The sequence below is a fragment of the Podarcis cretensis genome (genome assembly GCF_951804945.1).
Source record: "Podarcis cretensis genome assembly, chromosome: 6".
Classification (NCBI taxonomy): Eukaryota; Metazoa; Chordata; class Lepidosauria; order Squamata; family Lacertidae; genus Podarcis; species Podarcis cretensis.
This window is the reverse complement of record NC_137175.1, coordinates 43,816,687-43,840,108: the sequence shown is the minus strand read 5'-3', so window position 1 is coordinate 43,840,108 and position 23,422 is coordinate 43,816,687. Positions and strand designations below refer to the sequence as shown.

Here is a 23,422-nt window from a genome sequence, read left to right as displayed (position 1 = left end):
AACAAAAAATAATATTTCCATAGCTTTGTCCAAATTTTGGATGTTCTGTACCAGTTGGTTTGTGAAAGGAGTCCCTAATGGTGGCACATATGGAGTCCCTAATGGTGGCACATAGCAGTTCAGCTTAACATCAACCATTCCCTTAGTTATGAAGTGGCACATTGGGTGGGTGGGTGGGAAAACTGTTATGCTAGCTTCCCAGCAGGTTGGTTGCTGTTGCTTTCTGGGAGGGAGAGGGGTGAAGTGGTGGGGTGATCAGTGTGGTGCAAAAGCACTGGCAGAATCAACCGAGTGCTCCTGATGGTGCATTTGCATCCTGCTAACCTCCCCACTGCATTGTCCTTCCTCTCCCAGAAACCAACAGCAACCTACCTGCCAGGAAACTAGCAGCCCTGACCTTGCTGCTGCCCTGCCCCACAGAAACACCATCCTAGTAAGCTGTAGTGACACTGGCGTTGGGATGGTGGCTCTGCTGCTACTGCTTTTGATTTCCCTGATTAAGCTTATGGCCTCCTAAGAATACCAGTTGCTGGGAACTGCAAGTGAGCAGAGCGCTGATGTGTCCATGCCCAGCTTGCAGGCTTCCCACAGGTCAGCCACTGTGAGAATGGAATGTTGGACTAGATGGGCCATTGCTCTTACCCAGCAGGTTCTGCTTATGTTCTTAACTTAAGTATGTTTTCTGATTTCAAAAAATCAGGAGAAAATACACCCAGTGGCATGTTTGGGCCCAGGCTATCTACTGTGTTCATGACATGACAAAGCAGGGTCTCCTGGGTCCATATTCTGAGCTACAACAATACGCTCATTCAAGAATATTCTCCTGGTTTAATTGGCACGGGGATTCTTTGCTCATTGAAATAAGGTCACTTTGCCCCAGGGATTCCAGAACAAAGCATGGCGCCTTGATTCACCACAGAAGCATCTTGCCCTTAACTCTGCGGAAGGAGACTGAGCTTACACAGCACAGAAGAAAGGGTTACCTTAGTGGATCTCAGTGAATGGATGGATTGGTGAGGAGAGAAGATGAAACTCTTGGAAAAGAAGCTTACCACTTCTTTTCTCCAAGAGACCAAGGCATATAGAGATATGAAATGAATAGAGTAAAAAAAAGAAAAAGAAAGAAAAGCAAAAGTAAAAGTAAAAAAAAAGAAGTGCTTACTTTATGGCTCAGACACGCATAAAATGGCTGTCGCCGCCCTGGGATGAATCAGACGAGAGGGACTTGGTCGGTGGAGTCGGGGAGGCTGGGGAGGTGGGAGGGCTCGGGGTGGCACACTGAGCTGGAAACAAGAAATGGAGACAGGGTCTGAAGAGCATACAGAAATGGGAAGCAAAGGCAAGGAAACACATTTCATAGAGCAGCCTTTGACAACCTGGTGCCTTTCAGAAGTTGCAAAACTACATCTCCCATCAGCCCCAGCTAGTGCTGGCTGTGGCTGGTGGGGGTTGCAGTCCAACTACATCTGGAGGGCACCAGGTTGGTGAAAGCTGCCATACAGCAAACAGGGGTTAGAGGAAAGGGAATAGGAATCATGATCAGAAATCACAGAGTGGCACAAAACAGCTCCCTCCTCGTGTTATGCGTGTGTGATTTCCACTAGCACTGCACAGAGAAAACCGCACAATAAGGCAATGATGGCAGCAGCACACCATTCATCCTGCAGGGAGGTAGACACACCACCTTGTAGGAAGATGGGCACCCTACCCTGCCATGTGATTAAAGGAAGGCTGAATTATAATTTTTTTGCTTGGTGTCTCATCAGAAAATAGTGCTAAGCATTAATATTCATGTGAACGGAATGCCTTCATAGCAGCCCCGGAAGGTCTAGCTATTCATGATAGATTCTTTAGACCAGACGTGGCTTGCATAATAATAATCTCCCTCCAGCCTCCTGCACAAGCCTGGCCACAAAGCAAATAAGTCAGCATTACACAGCAGCTTCTTCAGCAGCCAGAGGTAGCTGGGTAGTAGAGTGCAGGTGGTGGGAAATCCATCAAATGCAATGATAAACACACAGCTAGCATGTCCCCAAGCCATTTTCATCAGGCCATGAACCCCATTGCCAGCTGCAAAATGGCGTTCCTGCATTTGAACAGTGAGGTCTCATAGGTTGGTGCTGCACTGTGTGAAGAAACACTGTGTTTTGTTTGTCGTGAATCTCCCGCCATTTGGCATGACCCCGGTCTCTTACTCTTTTCCCAGGGTTGAACTGATAGAAATCGAAAACACTCAGAAAGGGAAGCAGCGTTACACATGGTATCTTGGACTCCTCTGGTATTCCCCTAATGGAAATCAGTGGGAACTACCCCCTGCCTTGCATGCACTAGCCTAGGACAGCAAACACATTGCTCTCCAGATGTTGTTGGGCTCCAGCTTCCATCAGCACCAGCCAGCATAGCCAATGGCCAGGAGTAATGGGACTCATAATCCAAAATCTAGAAGACACCATGTTGGCTGTCCTTGCAATGAACAGTAACACTACATCTCCAGGGGAAACATTCCATGCATCCTCTTGTGTGGGAAAAAGCCCCCAGGTCTTTTTTCTTGCTTAGGCAGCCACTGCAGCAGCAGAGGAAGAAAATGTGCAGGCCAAGGAGAACCTTATCTTCTCCTTTTGTTAGCAGTCTGGTTGCCCCTGCAGCCAAGCACAATCTGATCTAATGCCATCATTATAGGGAAAATTGGAAGCTGTGTCCATCAGCATCAACAGCAGCAGCAGCTGGTAATAGCAGAAAGGGCTAACTACTTCATCTTACTCAAGGCCTAGGTTTAGGAGGAGAACTGGACCTCTTTGCACTTGGCTCACTGGGCAGGTATGTGGTCTTCTTGCCTAAGCTTTAAGCTAAGGCTTCCTCCGCTCAAGATATGCTGAATTATTCCCGAGTCTCTCTAAATGGATGGCGACCTCTCAGTACTTTGGGCCATGGAAATTGAGCTGCCTTTGTTGGAGGGCCCTGCATTGCATTAGCTAGTTACCTGAGGTTTTTGAAAAAATGAGATGCAACTGGTTATTTAAGACCAGCTAAAAGAATGGGCCAGCTTTTACATAATATATATATATATATATATATGCATGGTATATATTTAATTTGCTAGAAGTGATGTTTCCCACACATCAGGACCCGTAAGTTTATGCCAATTGCCAGGCATTGCTCCTTAAGGGCTGCAAATTAAAGGAGTAAAAAAAGAGGACAGCAAAGTTCAATGTAATGCATGTCACTGCACAAGCAACTTGACAGCCAAGACCAATTAATATATGTTTGACATTATGTGGCACTTGGCAGCAATGATGCAAATATGCCCCTTTTGACACATCGCCACTAGTATAAAAGCAAAGCACTGCAGCAGCACGTCTGGCGTTGCAAGACAATTCTCTGGCCTTTATAAATCACTATAACTAATTTAAAGCAGTGGTTCTAATTTACACCGGCTAGCATGCCAGCTGTCAAATCCATCTTATTTTGAAAGCCTTGCCTGCACAAGGGAATTACGTAGTCATCTGTAATTCATTTCTACCATGACTTATATATCCCACACTTAAATGCAGAACTTGCAGAGGGAGGAAAAGCCTTTTGTTTCTTTGCGGCTGCATTGCTCCACTGCCTAATCTTCCTTGCACTGGTACCTTACCTGAGAGCATGCGGCCCCGTCGGGAGGCTTCTGCAGCCAAGGCGCAGGAGATCTCTATTCGCTTCTCCTGTTCCTGCAACTGGGTTTCTGGGTCCTGGGTCACGTCCACTTCTCCCTCATTGAGGGGGACCACATTCTGCATGCTGCAAGAGAGGGAACTTGTGGTTATTACCTGCAGCTGGCTGCCCCAAGACATGTTTTGGCTACAAGGGAGTTAGCACTCGAAGAGGCAGATCAGTGGGATAGGAGAAGCATTGATAGATGGTAAAGGTAAAGGTAAAGGTACCCCTGCCCGTACGGGCCAGTCTTGACAGACTCTGGGGTTGTGCGCCCATCTCACTTAAGAGGCCAGGGGCCAGCGCTGTCCGGAGACACTTCCGGGTCACGTGGCCAGCGTGACATCGCTGCTCTGGCGAGCCAGAGCCGCACACGGAAACGCCGTTTACCTTCCCGCTGGTAAGCGGTCCCTATTTATCTACTTGCACCCGGAGGTGCTTTCGAACTGCTAGGTTGGCAGGCGCTGGGACCAAGCAGCGGGAGCGCACCCCGCCGCAGGGATTCGAACCGCCGACCTTTCGATCGGCAAGCCCTAGGCGCTGAGGCTTTAACCCACAGCGCCACCTGCGTACACACATACAAACATCACTATTCCCTGGGGAGGGGCCACTGCAAAAACAGCCCCATGAGAATGAAGCATGTTCAATAGCCACAGAATAGTGACCGGTTAATTGAGAGGGGAGAAATGGAAAATAGGTGGAAATGGAATGGAGTATCCTCAAAAACCAACAGCTGAGTGATAGGGAGGAATTCTGACAAATATGGAAAAGGAAACAAAAATTGCAGCAGGCGAGTGCTCATCTGTGCTCAGGAATGAAAATCAGTCAAGCAAATTCAATCAGTATTTGTTCACATAGTTCCACAAATGATACATATTTTATTATTTTGTTTTACATTGTTTTGACATTTCCTTTACAATGACATGAATGTATCTTATGTAAATAGCTAGGTGATTTATGGAAATTGCCAGCTTCTTACATCCCTTGTCGTAGGTTATCTACAACTGGTTAAGCTGCACAGCTTTTCTATTGTATTCTAAAAATCTGGGCTTGTGGGTGGGGGAGAAACAGAAGCTAAGTAGGGAAAGCATGGGAGCCGGATGTTTTGTTTACAATGTCATGCAGATGCCCTGTTAAAAGTGAGTGAACAGAGCATGGCTATTCCTCAGTAAATGTCCATGGATAAGCAGGCATGGATTGATGATCAGTGATTGGATGGCATAATGAGAAAGCAAATACATGTGATGTGGGCGAAAGAAGTTTCTGGTCTGCAATGCACCTGGATTTGGCAATCAGCGTCTTTATCCTCTCCACTTTCTTTTGCTTCTCCTTCATCTCCTCTGGGCTCAGTGGAGTATCAGGTTCCAGCTCAATGTACCTTTCTGGGATGAGGACTTTGTCTGGGGTGGAAAGCTGAAGAGCAGAACAAGACAGACTGTGAGCTGAAAAAGTGGCAATGAAGATTAACTGACATAATAACCTTTCTCGAGCATCCAACCCTTGGCCATGATACTACCCACATCTATTTCTAATATAAGTTCTAGATCAGATCTCACACAAAGCACCCTAACTCTGAATTGGGCTACATAATTCTCTCCAGATTGTCCCCTTGTCTGTCCTGGCATCTTGACATGAAGAGGAAGAAGAAGAAGAAGAAGAAGAAGAAGAAGAAGAAGAAGAAGAAGAAGAGTAGTAGTAGTAGTAGTAGTAGTAGTTTGGATTTGATATCCCGCTTTATCACTACCCGAAGGAGTCTCAAAGTGGCTAACATTCTCCTTTCCCTTCCTCCCCCACAACAAACACTCTGTGAGGTGAGTGAGGCTGAGAGACTTCAGAGAAGTGTGACTAGCCCAAGTCACCCAGCAGTTGCATGTGGAGGAGTGGAGATGCAAACCCGGTTCCCCAGATTACGAGTCTACCGCTCTTAACCACTACACCACACTGGCTCTCAATGAAGACAGCATTCTTCATCCCCTCCACCCCTGCAAACATACAGCGTAATCATTTAGCCAGGGCGCACACCCCATACAAAGTGGGGACCATCTTTTTTATCTTCCTTATTTAGTACACTAATATTCTGCCTTTCCCCCATTATGGAACCCAAGGTAGTCTCACACCCAGGCACCAGTCAGACCCAAATCTACCTAGCTTCAGCAAGGTGGCTGCATCGTGTGCCACAGTGACAGCTGGTAGGAGAGAAGGCAGAGAGGCCAACAGCAGGTGGAGTCGGAGCCAATGACAGGCAGAGCCAACTTAATTCTGCTTTTGTCCCCATCCTTCTGCCTGCTGAGTTCTGTAAGTGAAATACTGAGACTAAGGAGGAGGAAGCTGACAAGGCAGCACCCGCTGCCTGGACTGGTTGTAAGCAGGAAGACAGGTGGAGGCTGGCTGAGGTCAGACTAAGATGGATGGAGCAATGCCCCATTCGTCCTAAGGGAAAAGACTCCACTGCCCTCGGACCATGCCCTGAGATCTTGCTCCATCTTTACATGTACGTCTGTGAATTTCAAACCAGGCACCTAAACCACACTGTAAATTCATGTGAAGGAGGAGGATCCTATTTTTGGTGGTGGCTGGGGAAACCCAGCCAAATGGACAGGGTATAAATAATAAATTTACGATAGTGATGATTTGTAGGCCAAGGCACAGAGGAAGCATGGACTTCACCTCCTTGCTGATGTCCACATTATAATGCTCTGGCTCCAGCTCCATTTTGCGCAGACGTGCAATCTCCTCCCGAGGAGTCTCATACATCCTTCCAGAGTCCTCAGAGCGTAACGCTGCTTCCAGATCAGATATGTCCACCTCATGGATGCTGCGATGTCTGCGCACCTAGAACATATCATGCCCCCACCAGCACACACATTAGAGTCGGGATGTGATAGAAATGTAGATCACTCTCCATAAGCACTTGCTGTTATTTTATATTTCATTCCTTGCACGTTGCCTCCACCGTTTTCTCACCTGCCACACTCTAAGGCCTTTGGTCATGCTGCCTGGGTCCAATGGGAATTGTCACCCAAAAGGTCGGTAAGAAGCCTCCATGCTGGGAAAGCCATTTCCGCCCTACGGAGGAGGTGGGGTTGTGGGCCCTCCCACCCTATAAGGTTTACGTTCTTTGACCTTGCTATGGACCTTCACTGTTGAGGGGCCCGGTAGGAATTTTTTCCACTTGGCAAATTGGCACCAGCCACTTGGTTTTTCACCTACCTCATAGCAAATCGCCGCAATTTTCTGGGTATTGGCGGTTAGGCATTGGTATTGTTCTGTAGATGGAAGAGGAGAGGTAGCGCCATCACCTGCCCCACATATTGAAGGGTAGTCCGATAAAGGATTCCGGGGTGTGTGGCCCTGTCCAAAGCCTGGGGAGGTGAGGGCCTAAGGCACACTCCCGAGCGGTAACCCTAGGGGAGTTCCTAGTTGATGTGCATCAGCAGAACTCCCCCTACTGGTGGTTAACCCTTCCCGGACTTCAAGTGGACGGGCTGAAGTTGGATATAGTCTGTTAGGACCAATGCCTAAGCCAATACCGCTCATCACATGTAACCAATAAAGTTGTGGCCTTATTTAGCCCATTAACCTTAATAATTGTGTCACGTGTCATTATTTCCACTGGTGGGAACTCACCATGCAAAGGGCAGCTCTGTGGTCTTGCTCTCAAAGGTGGCAACTTTGTGTTGTGGGCTGCCTTATACCAGGTGGGCAGACTCACATGGCTGAATCATCTCTACCATTGTTGTGCAATTTTAGGTGCCAAGCCAAAACATTTTCATTTACCCGGGTCTTGGGAGAGTAGTTCGTTATGTCAGTGGGCTTTGGGGGGGGTGTAAGTGGGGGGGGGTTAGGATTTGTTCTCTGAAATACATTTTCAGATGAGTATTTTGTTTATTGCTGCATATCTGGTTTTAATGTCTTTGTAATTTATACAGTACTTTTATTGTGCAAGTCACTTTGAGACACCTTTGTGCAAAAATGTAACTAATAAACAACAACAGGGATACATTACCACTTTGTAAGAGGCAGGTGCTTTAGAGAGAAGGCTGTCTGCCTGTTGCTGATTGGCTGGAAGCTGCAAGCTCCGCCTCTTCTCCTTCATAGAACCACTTTGGTGGCGCTTCATGCGATCAATCTGCTCCTCTACACTCATCTTTGCCTTCATTTCATTCGAAAATACTGCACTCTTTGGCCTGTCCTGGGGAGACACACATACACGAGCCTCGTGGTTATATATAGCGATGGAAAGAAGCTGGTTTATCTTAAGTAGGAAAATGCGCTGCTCAAAAAGCTCCCCTGAATTTCCCAATGTGACTATTGATAGAGCTATACATAACCTTTTTGGTTTCTGTTGTGAGGAGAAGAAGGGGCTCACGTGAGATATCAGGAGAGAAATACGCAAACATAGAAAGCTGCCTTATGCAGAGTCAGGCCATTGGTCCATGGCTGCATACACACCATAAGCTTGCAGAACATGACTTCCCACAAAGGATTCTGGGAACTGTAGTATGTTATGGGTGCTGGGAATAGTGGTGCTCTGAGGGGTCTAGAACACCCAGAGTTGTTTGGAGGAAGCAATGTGTTTTAAATGTATGGTGCATATGCAACCCTAGCTGAATATTATCTATACATTAATTGGCAGTGACTCTCCAGGATTTCATACAGGGATCTCTCTCCATCCTACCTGGAGATGCTGGGGATTGAATCAGCAATGCTGTACCACTGAGCTATTATGGCCCTTCAAGATGGAGAGCCAAGGGATGGACAGCCACTAGGCAAAACAGTTTGGGGGAGACAGGACGAGCAAAGTGAGTCTGAGAGATGGTGATTCTGAAAGGGGTGACAGATTTGGGAGGAGAAAAGAGGAAGCAATTTAACAATCCATTGGCTGCGCTCTGCAGCTGCGAGTTTACTGCTGCTTGTGCATTTTTTGGGAACAGAACGGCAGTTACTGAGTGAAAAGAAAGGAAAAAAGACAGATGCTGACCAACTTCAGCACCCTAGGGGAGAGTTTCCAGAGCACTGCAAGAGAAAGTTAAATGCTAATCTAGTTAAGCCCCAGTGCTCTTTCCTGGCAACACTATCTTTGGAATAAAAGAGGAGAGTTGGTGTAATTCAAGGGCAGAAGGGCTGTGGCTCAGTGGTGCAGAATCTGCTTTGCATGAAGAAGGTCCCAGGTTCAATTCCCAGCACCCTCAGGTACTACTGGGAGAGAACCCCACCTCAAATCCTCAAGCCAGTGTAGACAGTACTCAGCTAGATGGTGCAAATCAGTATAAGGCAGCTTCCAATGTTTCTAACCAGATATCCAGTAGTAAGAAACAAAAACAGCAGACTTGTCTCCCCACCTCTTCTCTACCTATTAAGGCCTCGTAAAAAGGAGAGGAGGAGAGATGTGATGTCACTGCATTCTTTCAAGCAGCAGCCAATGGAGTGCACCACCTTTTGAGCAGCAGCCATGTCTTGCTTCTCCCTAAGAGCCTGCGATAGGAAGATTCCTGTTCAAACCTTAACTCTAAAGCCATCAATTGACTTAGCTCTAAGTAAGCCATATTCTCTCTGCCCTCTAGCCCTTATTTGCAATAAGGGGGATCATAGCAACACTGACCTACCTCATAGGGTTGTCGTAAAGATGGTAGGAATTGTGTATACAAACTCCTTTCAATGCTTAAAAAGCAATACAGTAGAGCTTTGATTGTCAAATGCTTCGGAAGTCAAACGTTTCAGCTTTTGAATGCCAACAACCTGGAAGCAATGCTTCCATTTTCAAACATGCCTCAGAAGTCGAATGGCTTCTGAGGCATGTTTCTCCATTTTTTCAATGGATTTTGCTAATCAGCAATTGTGCCTCAGTTGTCGAATGTTTTGGAAGTCTAACGGTCTTCCGGAACTGATTACGTTCAACAACCAAGGTTCCACTGTATATCCTTGACTGGTATTCCTTCCCTCTGAATATTAAAGTTCTCTTGCCATCTATGCAGAGGAGGGGTGCCTTGCTTTGTGGGCTCGGTGCCCAATGCCGCATGCCCACTGGCTCTGCTTCTGCCCTCTTTGCATTAGGCAAGCTTCTGAGGTAGACGCCAGCTGTGCTTGCAAAGTCTCCTCCTCACAATCAGAAGACCTGTGTGATCATACAGAGGAACAGACACAATGACATCTAGCTTACCTTTATAGCTTTGCTCATAGTGCAGAGGTGGGGCAGGTAGATCTTTTCCAGCCTCTGGGGTCCATTTTGTGTTGGTTTTTAAAAAACATATACTTGGTTGTTCTTGTGCTGCTTTTTAAAATTATTCTAGCTGCTTTTAAGGATATGTCAGTAAATTGTCTTGGGACATATATGTGGAAGGCGATTCACAAGTGAATAGATAACACCAATCTTTTTATGAGCTTTTTGCTGCCATTCCCAAACTTTTTCAACTTTTCCAAAACATGAGCAGAGGTGAAAGAACTGTGATTAGGATCTCCTCTCCAGCTACTAACAGGAACAGCACCAGGACTTGTCTAGTACGTGTCTCTTCCCCCAGGGTGTGTCTATGCGTGTGTGAGTGTTCGAGATTTACATCAAGGAAAAGGCATGGGGTGTGTGGAGAGAAAGGCTAAACACCCTCTCTCAAAATTGCCATGCCCCTTCGAAGCAGCCCCAAGGTGTTCTAACTAGTAAAATGAAACAAAAAAGGAAGGAGACTATAACCTGAGATCTTCTTAAATTCCCCTCCCACCCTCCTGCTCCTTTCCCATCTTAGCAAGCTGCATAACCCTCTCTGTATCACCTCAATCCCTCTGATGGTAATTATAATTAGGAAAAGATGACAGAATTTGATCTTACCCGGGCATTCAGCCCATTGGCTAAGTTGCTGGCACCCCTCCGCACCACACCTGACATGGGGATGGTGTCGTCATCCATGGGTGATTTGGTCCTTGGGGGAACAATGCCAACTGGGAGAATGCAGAGGAGGGAGAAAGGTGTTTCATCAGCAAGAAGCGAAAAGTCAAGTTTCCGGCAATGGCAATAGGTATGGACAAACATAACCATGTTTTCTTTATTTGGGACACCATAGCCCTTTGATTGCAAGGAGAGATGGCTTCCCACACCCACCCAAAGATTAAAAAACCTACATTATTTTCAGATACCAAGTGGCTGGAACAGCAGGATTTGACAACCACAACTGTCACTGAAAATGCTGCTTCTAAGTATTTTTTATGCCACTTTTCAGTTGCATACAGCTACACACAAGGCAGTTTACAATCAGAACACTGTACACAACAACTAGTTTTATTCAAATTAAACAGAAGTGTAAGAGACTTGTATCTAGAGATCAAGCAAGCCCATAGGCCCATTACATCTTTAATAGTTTTGTAGATATGGAAGTTTGGACAGGTGCAGCTTGTCATATCATAGGACCAGTGGGGTGAGCCAAGCTGCACCTGTCGAAATTCCTTCTTCCAAACAACCGAAGATGCAGGAGCCTTGTCCCACACTGCATCTGGTCATCTCCGTGGGAAAGAGCAGAAGAGTGCTAATGGTGTTGACTAGACATCTGTGTCCTTCCAGATTTCAACAGCAGCCTGCACTAGAAATGTACTGCTGTAGTGAAGCTGCTTTTGCATCTATTAACACTAAATTGCCATCATTCCTAAGCCCATCTTAATGGACCATAATGGAAATGGAAGCTTTATTCTTTGAATATACTTCCTCCTTGAGTCCCATTAAAGACAAAAGAGGAGTCTTGCTGGATCAGACCAAAAGTCCACCCACTCTGGCATTCTGCTTCCCACAGTTGACAACCAGATGCCCACAAGGAAGTCCACAAGCAGGCCATAAGGGCAACAATATGGAGCAGATCTATCCATACAATCCATCTGCAAGTCAGGAGGACTACTAAATAGACAGGTTGTTTGGGGGAGTCCTAAACAGTAAGCCAAATCAGATCCCCTCCTAGGATGCACATTGTTTACCAGTACCTTTGTTGAGAGCAACTTGCTTATCAGCATCCGGGTCTTGCCTTGTCTGCAAGAGACCAGCCTCCACAGCAGAATTTGAGGCTGACGTCCGGTGATGGTCCTTCTTGATCTGCTCAAAGCTGGACTTGGACTGTGGGGGCAAATACAATTCCCTGTGAGGAACTGCAAGGGAAGCTGAAGAGAGGTCCTGTCTCCAAACAGCTGCCACTTTCCTTAACTACACAGGATTTCAGACACAGACAAACACACATGCCAAAAATGAACAGAAATGCCCACACAGAAACAGTGAAAGGAAGCAGTAATCAGAAGAAGCACCTTTGCCCCCTGCCCATCATCCAAAAATGACCCCGAGGAGTGTCCAATGCCCAAGAACCAATCAGCTGGAGAAAATGGGGCAAATTCTTGCTCAACTCAAATTTGAAGAACCAAAAGCAAATCAAAGGTGTGGTGGTTCAGAGCACACTGTATCCAAAGCACAGGCATTTGGGAGCAAAGATCAGTGGATTTTTTGTGCTTCTATCTCAAAATAGTGGTGCTTAACACAGTCCCAGCCTTCCAGAGTGTTTCTTATCTGTGGATAAGATTTCCACTGTCGTTGCTGTTTTGTTCAATTGAAAGGCAAGCCTGTATGAGCCAACAGTCCAAGTAGAAATGGTACCAACAGCTTAGGTACAAGGTTTGTCTCCATCCCATCTACTCCTGTTGCTAGCAGGATGCAGACATTTCGGATATAAGTACTGGTGAATGAAGCCAATTACATAAGCTGTCGTCACCACTCCACTGAACTGGAGACTCAAAACCATACAAGAGCAACAGAGCTTTGGAAAATCATTGCCCCCTTGATCAGAAAATATGCAACAGCTTGAAGAGGTGTTTCCCCACCCCCACCCCTTCCTCTGGGAAAGATGGGCATTTTAACATTGGCAACAAAACCTCCCCAAGTCCCTCTCCTTCTGCTTCATCTCAAGAGCATCTCTGTGGGCAGTCTCTGCTATTAACACAGATGACTATCACAGGGGATGAATGCAGGGAAGGGAAAGGACAATAGAAGTAAAACCACAGCGAGGAATGGCAGAATGAGCCAGAGCAGTTGCAACCATTATATTGGTCCCTTGCACCAAACAGCCTTTCTGTCAGCCTGGGCATTTTATGTACATCATAATGAACTCTGTATGTGGGCCTCTGCTACAACATAAACACCCAGAATAAAAGGTATGAGTCTCTGTGCATCTTGTGCTGAACTTCTAGGCAGTAAAATGTTTGAGGGTTCTATTTCAATCTGGTCCAGAGTGAACATTTGACTCATTTCTCTCTTTTATCACAATAGCATCCAATTCTTGATAAGTTCATAGGAATGACTTAATCCTATAATGGCAACTTTATCCATAGCCACCAGTAAGGCATGTTTTAAAACTTAACTTTTGAGGTTACTTTTGTTACTATGATTGGGGGGGAAATGCTTTGGGTTTGAGAAAAAAAAAAGCACCAGCCTTTTAGAAAATAAAACAACCACCTTAATTCCTCACTTTAATTCCTTAATTCTTTATATGGCCTTGCCCTAAACGTTGCTGCCACTATCTGACTTTTGGGATGTGCAAAACCTGTGAAATTCCACTTGGGGAAAAGCAAAGGCAGCTTTGAAGCGAGAGCAGCAGAAGGCTTGGAGGTTTTCTTCCCCCACCTACTTTGCAACTGACCTATAATGGTTGCTTCCCCCCAGCCAGCTCTTATGAGATCCCAATGGCATGATATCCCCTCTCAACATGGGAGATGAAAAACCAGCTCAGCAGCTTTAAAACATTTCCACTACCTTCATGGGGTTTAACATGGATCAGATTCTGCTTGGTGGAGATGTGAAACCTTTGCAGATATTAATCCAAGGTTATCTTACAAACTAAGTGGAGAGTTACTCTCTGAGGAACGTGTCATTGTTCATGATATTCTTGTGGACTGATGTGTTTTGTATATCACTTTCCCACTGGGCAAAGAGGCCCACAAGCCACAGGATACTTGGCTATCAGTATAAATATAGGCCACAATCAATTGCGGCCACAGAATTGCAATCTAAGGCTGGAGGCAGACAGTCATTTCTGAGAGAGATGAATGGAGTCTGACAAAGGCATTGCTTTGCATGTACATTTAATAGTTCTTTTGTCTCATTATTGCCATTGGTCAAAAAGGTTTCACAGGTTTTTGAGTTGTTTCAAAAACCCACAAAACCACTTCACCAAAAGCAAACACCAGTTAAGGAGGCACACCAAGCAGCAATTTCTCTTTCAGGACGGCTTCAGCTCTCTGAAGAAAAGAAAAAATATTGTGTGTCTCCAGCCTAAGTCTCTGATTTGAAATCTGTGTCCCACTCTTGCCTTCTGTTCTCATCCATGATTAGGGTATATCACAACCTGCCATTGAGAGGATGTAGCTTCGGACATTCTCAAAAAGGCAACTTGCTCCAAAGGCTGTTTGGCAGATGACATTTTTCATACCTAGGCAAAATCTACACGTAGGAAAAATATCATGTAATGGGCTTCAGGGAGCATAGGTTGCTTGAGAAAGATGGCTGGTTAACCATCCGGCTAGGAGCAGCTGGTGGGGAGAGGTGCTAGTGCTGTGGTCCTGGTCTCTGGGCACCAATCCCATTACCATGTACCAGGATGGTGAAAGGGTTGGGCAGTGTGGGTTCACCTGCACTGCACTGCACTGCCTAACCCTAGCCCTGCACTGTTGCAGGACACGACAATGACACAGCATGGCTCCTCCCCACAAGCTGCTCCCGCACCTGGCTCCACATCCCTCCCCAGTTCCATAGAATCATAGAATCATAGAGTTGGAAGAGACCACAAGGGCCATCGAGTCCAACCCCCTGCCAAGCAGGAAACAAGGTGAGTGTGGCAAAGGATAGAGCATGCCTCCAGCTCTCAAACTCCATTTTGATACCTGTCCCCTCTTCGCCTCGCTGCTTTGCTGCCAAGAAGGGGAGTTAGGATACGGCCAGAGGCGGCTTTCGGTAGGGAGCGGAGGGACAGTCGGAGGAGATTCCAAGGGCACATATGATTTGGGGAGGGGAGGTCGAGGTGGACCGGGCTCCTGAAGTGGAGAGGAAGCCGAGAAGTGTTAGGAGTAAGAGCAGAGAAACTGTGAGAAGGGGAAGGAAAAGAGAATTAGTGAGACAAAGACTCCAACAGAGACAGGTGTTACACCCAGGACAGGGCACAGCTGCAACCAAGCACCCAGGAGCCCCGACGCCAAATGGCCGGCCTCTCTCTTCATGCTGGGCAACCCAACATTGAGCCACGCAAGCCTGGAATGAGCCTGGTGTTACTGGACCAAAGGTGCAAACTGCGAGGGGATTTTCAGCTGCTTCCAAAATATCTGCCATTTCAAAAAATAAGAATGCATCTCTTTCAAGGCACATTGTCCAAAATGCAGATATTTTATGATCCTTGCAGTCTGCTGCTTGCCCCACAATGTGAAGTTATATCTATAGACACAACTGCTGTAGGTTTGAATGACCCAATGGTGATTGCATACGTGCTGAAATCCCAAGGTTTCGGGAACACAGAAAATGATACCCCCCAAAACATGCATGGGGGTGGAACATGAGTGGGTCTGGGGTTGATGGTTGATTTGGGGCAGAAATTTAGGTTCGATGACAGATGGAGCCAGAGTGACCAAAAAATAAAGATGCCCATCCATTGGCTATTTCCCTCATTGTATTTGGTCATTTGTACAAGTTGGAATACGATATGCCAGTATCTGCAATGCCTTTTATAGGCATGGAAGAAGCATAGGAAGTACCATATATAATTGTCCAATGCCTTTTGGCCCAATCTATTGGATCAGGCTTCTATTTAGGATGGGCAGAGGTTGTAGCAGTAAAAGAAGTTGCTAATCTCCCACCAACTCATAACTACTGAAACTGAATCATTCCAAAGTTTTAGGGTGCTTGACGTATCCTAGCCTAAGGTGCATGTCAGCTGCTGTCATATCTGAGCACCTTGCCATTTTTATGTGCATCACGTGAAGACCAGTTCACATTGCACCTTAAGGCAGCTATCACTACATGGAGAGCTGCTTGTGTAGCAGCTTTTCTCTGTGCTATCAATCTTCTTTAAAATAGTTGCTGATGTGGTGTTGAGATGAATGGCTCACAAAGGCTGTGCCCACATTATTTCCCCCCACCCGAAAAACACACACAATAGGAGCAATTTCACCAGGAAAATATAGCGCTGCTCTATACGGAATCATACCGCTGGTCATTCTAGCTCAATATTGGTAGCAGCTTTCGAGGGTTTCAGACAGTAGTTCTTGCCAGCCCTTCCTGGTGATGCCAGGGCTTGAACCTGGGACTTTGTGAATGCCAAGCAGATTCTCTATCAATGAGCTATGGCCCTTGCCTAATGCTCTGCAACGATACCAGCAATGATTCAGGATTAGTAACTCGATAAGTGAGCAGACATAATGGAAGAAGGGAGGGAGTCTTGTTGCAGAGTAAAAAGCCTTCAAATAATTATCCTAATTGCTCATTGCCGCAGTTTCCCAAATAAAAGCCAGCAGAGCAGTGAAAGTGGCTATATCATCTATCACATAATTCAGTCTACTTGAGGGGTTGTCTTACCCCTATGTGTCCACCTGACTGCTTTGATCTGCATAAAGGCCACTTTTATAAGTGTCACGTAACGGGTATTTTGCTCTTGCAAAGAACTGGTCCTTTAGAGTGGCAGTGCCTACTCTCTGCAGTGGGCAAGAACGCCTGTGGTACTGTATTCAGCACCAGCTTAAACCTTTTTTTGTTTAGGCAAGTCTGTCTCGACGTGTGCACACTGCATTGTGCACATTTGTTTCAACACTACTGATTTTATCTATATTTTGATCTATTTTACGTCAATTAGTTTTACAGTTTGGTTTTAGTAGTATTTTCTTATGTATATTTTAAATTGTGTTATGTAAACCGCTTAGAGATTTTTGTTGATTAAACAATATACAAATCCTGTTAAATAAATAAGAATAGTGATCAGCTTTGGGTCTTTTGATTCTAAAGGATTTTTTTAAAAAAAGGTGAGCACAAGCACAAATTGTGTTAAATTTTAATGGGTGCTGCAGGTGATTGGCCTGCTGTATCAGAGTGCCAGTTACCTGGAATCTATACTTCAAGTGGCCAATTCCTTTGCTGAATACTTATAGTCTTGAAACTAGAAGGATCAACACAGCTACAGGAATATCAAATGAGTAAGGTTAGCGCTACCCTGCTCTACCAACCTTTTCTTTATCTCCCCTCCTATTGCATATCTTGGTTTAGAACTACTATTGCAACTGGAAGCAGGGGGTCTGTTAGTCTAGAAGCACCCAGAGTTTCAGGTTGTTTAAGCCAATATTACGATCTTTAAGTGGTTGGGTCTATTGCCAGGGCCCCTTCGACTTTCCTCTGAAAAAAATGTATTGCAGCCTCCATCACCCATGCCAGAGCAAGGCCTGGGTTGCCACCTACTGGTGGAATGATAATCCTGGAAACAGAAGTGTTACGAGAGCATCTTGGCCACACACTTCCCCCTCTCCCATTTTGCTGCATTTTCATTCAGGCTGCCCTGGGCAATGATAAATTTGCTCACCTCATTGCTGCCTTGCTTAGTAGGGGAGCTCTGGGATCCCGACACAAGAGAGAAAGGGCTCAGGGGACTGGTGAGGCTGGCTGAGCTCAAAGGGCTGGCAGGGCTGTTGGAGCTGTAGGTTCCTGATGGGCCAAGGGATACTGCGGAAAAATAAGACGGAAAAGGTAAGCCATTCATGCAAACCAACTGATGGATGGATCAGCAGGAAAGGGACCACCTAGAGAGGCCAACGGAAAGTGTGTGGGGGGGTGGAGGGAGGAACTGAACCTTCCTTGAAAGATCTGAAAACAAAGGAAAGTACCCTTTAAAAAGTTATGATGGTATTGGTCCTGATATAGGTCCTCTGCTTGTGCCAACTCCAGACTGATGCAGAGACTGTCCTGCCCTCCTGCACCTCTGTCCTGGTTGTCATGCTGTTGGCAAATGGACTGATGTGGTTTATGGCACAGGGAGCTGTAGGGTCCCTTCCAACTCTATGATTCTACGAAACTCTTGCTGATGCACGGCCAATTACACAGCAATCTAATATTAGTTCCTGATCTATCTTCTGCTTACCCCTGGTCTAAATGACAGTGCCACTCTTCAAATAGATAAATGCGATAAATGACACTCCTATCCTGGTTGCAAAACATTTCCAGGTGGCAGATAGCAAATTTTGGGTGTACGCATTGTGGAAGGAGTGGCAGATATTGAGATAAGAAGCCAATACTTCTGCCTGCGACTCCAAAGAGCCTGCAAATTGTTGCACTTACCCCTATGCTTTGCTGTGTCTGTGCCCCGAGATGGGTTGTTCTTCCTCAGCCCCTCCATCACATCCTGGATCCGCCAGATCTCCTTCTGGATTTGCCGGTTGAGCATTTCATTCTGAAAGGGCCAAAGCACCCAAAATAATAGTAAGTAAACTAGCACTGCTTCCTGAACTTGATCCTTAGGGTAGGGGGGAGGGCCGTAGCTTATCGGTAGAGCATCTGCTTTGCATGCAAGAAGGTCCCAAATTCAATCCTTGCAGTCTTCAGGTTGGCCTGGGGACTACCCCTGTCTGAAAACCTGGATTGCTGCTTCCAGTCACTGCAAGCAACTCCAAGGTAGCTGGAGCCATGATCTGTCTTGGTACAAGGCAGTTTCCTATGCTTCTATTTCTTTTAGGTAAAAACTATACGTTCCCCTTTATATAAGAGGTAGCTAACCTTATGTTGTTGGACTAGAACTCCCATCATCCCTAACCACTGGCTATGCTGTCTGGGGCTGATGAGTGCTGGAGTCCAGCAATCAGGGGCAAATCTACTATTAAACAAATGAAACTTAGGCTTCAGGGCTCCTAATCCTGGAAGGGCCCCAAAAGCAATTTAGTCCACATTGCTTAAAATTTGTGAGCCACATTGATCTGAGTCAAGTTGATTACTTTTTTGTTGTATATATTTCCCCCCAGATTTAGGTCCACCACTGCCAACGACAGGAGGAGGGCCACAGATTAGCTATCCCTGCTTGGCACTTCTAAGTATACAGCTAGAACTCTGCAATGGGAAAAGCAGCTGGAGGAAGAGGGATTTAAGCACCCACTCAATTTCTCTTGGCAAAAATTGCCACTTTTACAAGCTTCCGTAATCCCAAAGAGATCTTTTTCTTCAAGCTTAGCCTAGGTTCTGCAAAAGGCACACTTTGCTATGGCAACCCTGGGCAACTGCTCCTCTTGTCAAGGAAGCCGATGAACAGCCTATAATCAGAAGTTTGTACAGTTTCAAACAAGAGTGCAAATTGAAAAATCATTGTGAAGAAACAAGCTATCAGAACACTGATATAATCATCCAGGCAGTTGTGAATGTTTATATCTGAGTTCGAAGAGTGCTCCAAGACCTGGCCCCCTAATTGTCCCTGATTGCGGAACTGCATAGAGAACTATAACATGTGAAGCAGCAATAATGCATTACATATATTCTGCTCTGGTTTCTACAAGTGAAGCAACACTTTTTGGAACAGCTGCAATCACAGCAGAGTGTATCCATGTAGCTCCAGTTCACTGCCTGCTCACACATTACATTTCCCCAGGCCCAGGGACAACTGAGATGCAGAAAAAGAAAGCAGCCAGCTGGCATGCAGGGATCAGCCCAGAGTGCTTTAGAAATCAGTTGTGAGGTTTATGAAAACAATGCAACTGGCCCAGAAACCCTATTTCCCACCCCTTAAAAAATTGGGATGTTGCTTAGCATCCCAGGGACAGAAGTTACATACTGAAGACTCTTGTCTTAGTGATTTTGTGAGTGCAAAAACTGGTTCAAAATGTTGATTGTTGGAAACTGCTGCTTTCAAGCTCAGGATGTGGAAATGGCTGAGACCTATGCATTTGCATGTACGACCAGCATCAGTGCTGAGAGTGCATGTCTCACAATAATACCTTGCCACTCCACCATGTGTTTCTAGTCTCATATATTCACCTGCCTATATCTGTTTTCCTGCCACATCGCAATTTCTGCCCCAGCACGACAAATTTTCCATAAACCCACAGACTCAAGTAGTAAAGTTTGAGCAAACGGCACTAAATTGCTACAAGTGTGCAAGTAGTTTTAAAAACAGCATTTGTGGTCCTTCCCCTTTCTGGCACAGCACAATCCATAACACAGAGGATACACACAGGCATTTTTGCTTTCCTGTTCCACTTTTCATGAGAATCTGTGCAGATGTAGCTTTTGCACACACCTGGGAGATGTCCTGCTCACCCAACTCTCAGCCACAAATATTCTGATCTTATTATTCCATTGAAACACAGAGATTACAGTTCAAATCAGGATGATGAATCGGATCAGATTGGAAATGTGTGCGCGGACAAACCAGAAACGAAATGGTTACCGCAAGAGTTTAAAACCCATTGTAATTACTCAGTGAACAAGGCTGCATACAAGCACAGGCTTATCACTTAAAACATGAGAACAGGCTGAGCACATCATCCTTCCAGCTAAAGCACAGACATCGCCTGCTCTTTCTACCATTACAATCAATTAGTTCCATCAGGAGCTAGCAGAGCTCTTGCTTTCCCTTTGAAAGAGCCACTCACAAACATCCTGGCCTGGATATTTATGCCACTTTGGAACAGATGCTGGATGTTCTCCAGCTGTGGAGGGCTGCAGACTCCAGGACTGCAAGCAGGGCATACTGCGAGAGCCACTCCCTGCTCTATCACAACATCTCTCCCTCCCTCTGGAGCTGTTCCAGAATTAATTACTCTCAGGCAGGACACAAACAGCAATAAATTGCTAGGCACACAACAGACCCTCTTCAATGAAGAGTGATCTGTTTTATAACACTCTGGGATGCAAACTTCTGGAATAAATGAAGTGAAAGAAGTTCCGCATCCAATCAGGTTGTTACATAGTGGAGAACAGATGTGATTTCATGCTATGATTATGTTTTAGTGTTTTAATATGGTTAGTTGTAACTTATTTGTTCAAACCTGCTTTGAGTTCTTTTTTCGGGGGGGGGGGGAGGATGCAGGATATAATTTAGGGGAGGGTGGAAGGAGTGTGGGTGGGTGGGGGAACAGTCACAGGAGATCCAGTAATGAATTCCTCCACCATCTTGTCTTGTTTGCCCTTAAGCTTGCAATCGCAAGCATTTTTTAGAAGTCTCACTAAACTAAATGGGACTTACTTCAGAGAATATGGGATCCTTAAAAGTGGGTCATTTGCCAAAGGAAATGGTGAGCAGTCCTTACCTGCCTGTTGTACTTCAGATACGCATGTGGCTAGCTGCAGATCAGGGAGAAGACTTCCAGCCTAGCTGTCTGCTCTAGTGGAATTACTAATTTTGCACGTGGAAGGAAATTTTGATGCATGCATAAGTTTCAAACAAGCATACCTGTGTGCAGCCTGTACCACATGCTCAACTCAATGTTTGAATTCACTCTGATGGTGGCATCTTCCACACGATTCTGTGGTGATGCTTCCTAGGGTCAAGGCAAGCATACTCTTCCCCAAAGCACTCCTGCAATTAAGTGAACTCTGGCTACATCTACCAGAGCAGGAACACTGAACCCTTTGCTTTTTAGACAAGGACCAAAAGAAGGCCTGTCGACTCAACTCCCACATTCCTCATACCATTTGAGTGTGTGCTGGGGGATGGCAACAGGGGGTTAAGAACTGTTTGTTTCCACTTCCGCACCTTTGCAAATAAATACTAAGAACAGAAGGTTTTCTATTTGCACTGAACGTGCGCACACACAGAGACAGAGTTTCACAGAAATCTGGTAGGTGCTTAAATGTGTGGAGTCTGGAGACTAAGCGGACCTCAGAGCAAGGAAGGAAAACAATGCCTTCATTCAGTGTGGCAGCGAGAAGGTCAAGTGTCGTTTACATCGGAAGGGAAGCAAGGATTAGACATCATTACTCTATCTGGTGTCAATGACATGGACAACATCAGCAAGCCAACCTCTGTGCCTGCTTTCTGCTTCAGCGTCTCCCATATCTCACCATCTGCCTTTTCAGAATGACAGCAGAGGGACGTGCATAGCAAGAGGGGTGGGAAGCTGGATTGGGCAACATTGGCCCCCTGTTTACAAGGCTTCTAAGGATAATTAAGCACTACTGTGAAGCTGCTTCTGGCAGGTCATCAGTGAAATGCATCCCAGCACCAGCAATTTTCTTTCCAGGTAATTCCAAACAAAGAGGTAATGGAGCCCACATTGGAACTGAAGAACAGACTACAACCACATCATATGTCTACATAATTTCTTGGCTGTTTTAAAATGCGTAATTACTGAAGAAAGGGTCAGAGATGCCTAGCAGAAGCTGCATAAATCCAGGGTTGGTAGGGTACAGTTAAGAAGATGGACCCTAGTTTGGGGAAATATAAGGCTCTACGTTAGGAAAACCCAATCAAAAATTTCCCAAAGCATACACTGGGAGCAATGACAACTAAATGCAAATGTGGGGCTTCTGTATTAACAACTACTGTAGGAGAGATCAAAACTGTCTGCACTGGAGTCTCTCCTAACATATTTCCATATAGGATTAGCACACCAGTAGTTATATGAAAGTTTGCACATGGGTCCATTAAAAATCACATGCCAGCTCTTCACATAATTGTTTTGTGCATGCACAATAGGTGTGACTGGTCATGGTAGTAGTGCACAGTATTTTAGGTGCACATACATGAATAACGCTTAAAATCTGGCTCTGATGTTTTTACTTGCATCTAGGAAAAGCAGCCCAGTCCAATAGTCAGTTTCCTTAAGGATGGATGTGTGAGAATGATGGCTTAATTATGTGAAATGATAACTGTACAGTGGTACCTTGGTTTACGAACTTAATCCGTTCCGGAAGTCCGTTCTTAAACCGAAACCGTTCTTAAACCGAGGTGCGCTTTCCCTAATGAGGCCTCCCGCCGCCGGTGCCCTGCCACCATTTGGATTCCATTCTTAGACCAAGGTAAACTTCGCAAACTGGGACATTACTTCCGGTGTTACGGAGTTCGTAAACTAAATCGTTCTTAAACAGGACTGTTCTTAAACCGAGGTACCACTGAACTGAATACAGGTGGTTTTATTCTTTCGTTTACAACTTTGTAAGAAGAGAACCAGGATCAAATCTGTCTATCAACAAATGCTTAGACATCCCCACAGGTCTGTGCCCAGTTTTGCTCTGGATTCCCTAGCATTTTCCTTAAACGCAGGTGGTCTGGAGGTTTCGTTCTCTCACCTGGATGTCCAAGTTCAGTTGTTCCCACAGGTCATCATGCAAGGCTGACACCTCACCCTCCAGGTTCTCATATTCTATGGTGCTGTTGGCCAAAGCCTGTGGGGATTTGCAAACAGTCCCATCAAGATACCAACACACTCACTCGCAATCTCCTCTCCATGTCCCTGGAGTGCAGAGGAACTAACTAATATTAAAAACGCTAACTGACTACTGAGCCATTCATTTGGATGCCAGCCCAGCCTGGCTGTGCACCACAGTACAGAGTAAATCTTCACCTAGGAGGTGAAAGCTGCATTTGGTAGAAACTGTTGTCTTCCAAATAGCTTCTTTGGAGGACAAAGATCACCCTTGTATGCTTCCCATGCTAGCATTTAATTGCTGCATTCTGGAAGACACAAACTGGCATCATATTTGTGCGCTGGGGGAAGCTAATGGACATACAATGAGAACAGAAAAGAGGACTTCACTCAAAGTGAAATG

The 23,422-nt window shown here is 45.6% G+C and overlaps 1 protein-coding gene across 16 annotated transcripts in view; it reads right to left on the bottom strand.

The window, feature by feature from the left end:
• Positions 1 to 23,422, bottom strand: part of PLEKHA6 (pleckstrin homology domain containing A6) — a 197,362-nt gene that overhangs the window by 7,279 nt on the left and 166,661 nt on the right. For all 16 annotated transcript variants that reach the window (XM_079982325.1, XM_079982326.1, XM_079982334.1 and 13 more), the window contains 11 exons: positions 22,943 to 23,038; positions 18,008 to 18,119; positions 17,256 to 17,395; positions 14,584 to 14,733; positions 11,647 to 11,776; positions 10,511 to 10,620; positions 7,697 to 7,882; positions 6,358 to 6,522; positions 4,970 to 5,103; positions 3,635 to 3,777; positions 1,163 to 1,283 (listed from right to left, as the gene is read on the bottom strand). In XM_079982325.1, the coding sequence (XP_079838451.1) occupies positions 1,171 to 1,283; positions 3,635 to 3,777; positions 4,970 to 5,103; positions 6,358 to 6,522; positions 7,697 to 7,882; positions 10,511 to 10,620; positions 11,647 to 11,776; positions 14,584 to 14,733; positions 17,256 to 17,395; positions 18,008 to 18,119; positions 22,943 to 23,038 (1,479 nt within the window). In that variant the 3' untranslated portion in view covers positions 1,163 to 1,170. The remainder of the gene's footprint in view (positions 1 to 1,162; positions 1,284 to 3,634; positions 3,778 to 4,969; positions 5,104 to 6,357; positions 6,523 to 7,696; positions 7,883 to 10,510; positions 10,621 to 11,646; positions 11,777 to 14,583; positions 14,734 to 17,255; positions 17,396 to 18,007; positions 18,120 to 22,942; positions 23,039 to 23,422) is intronic.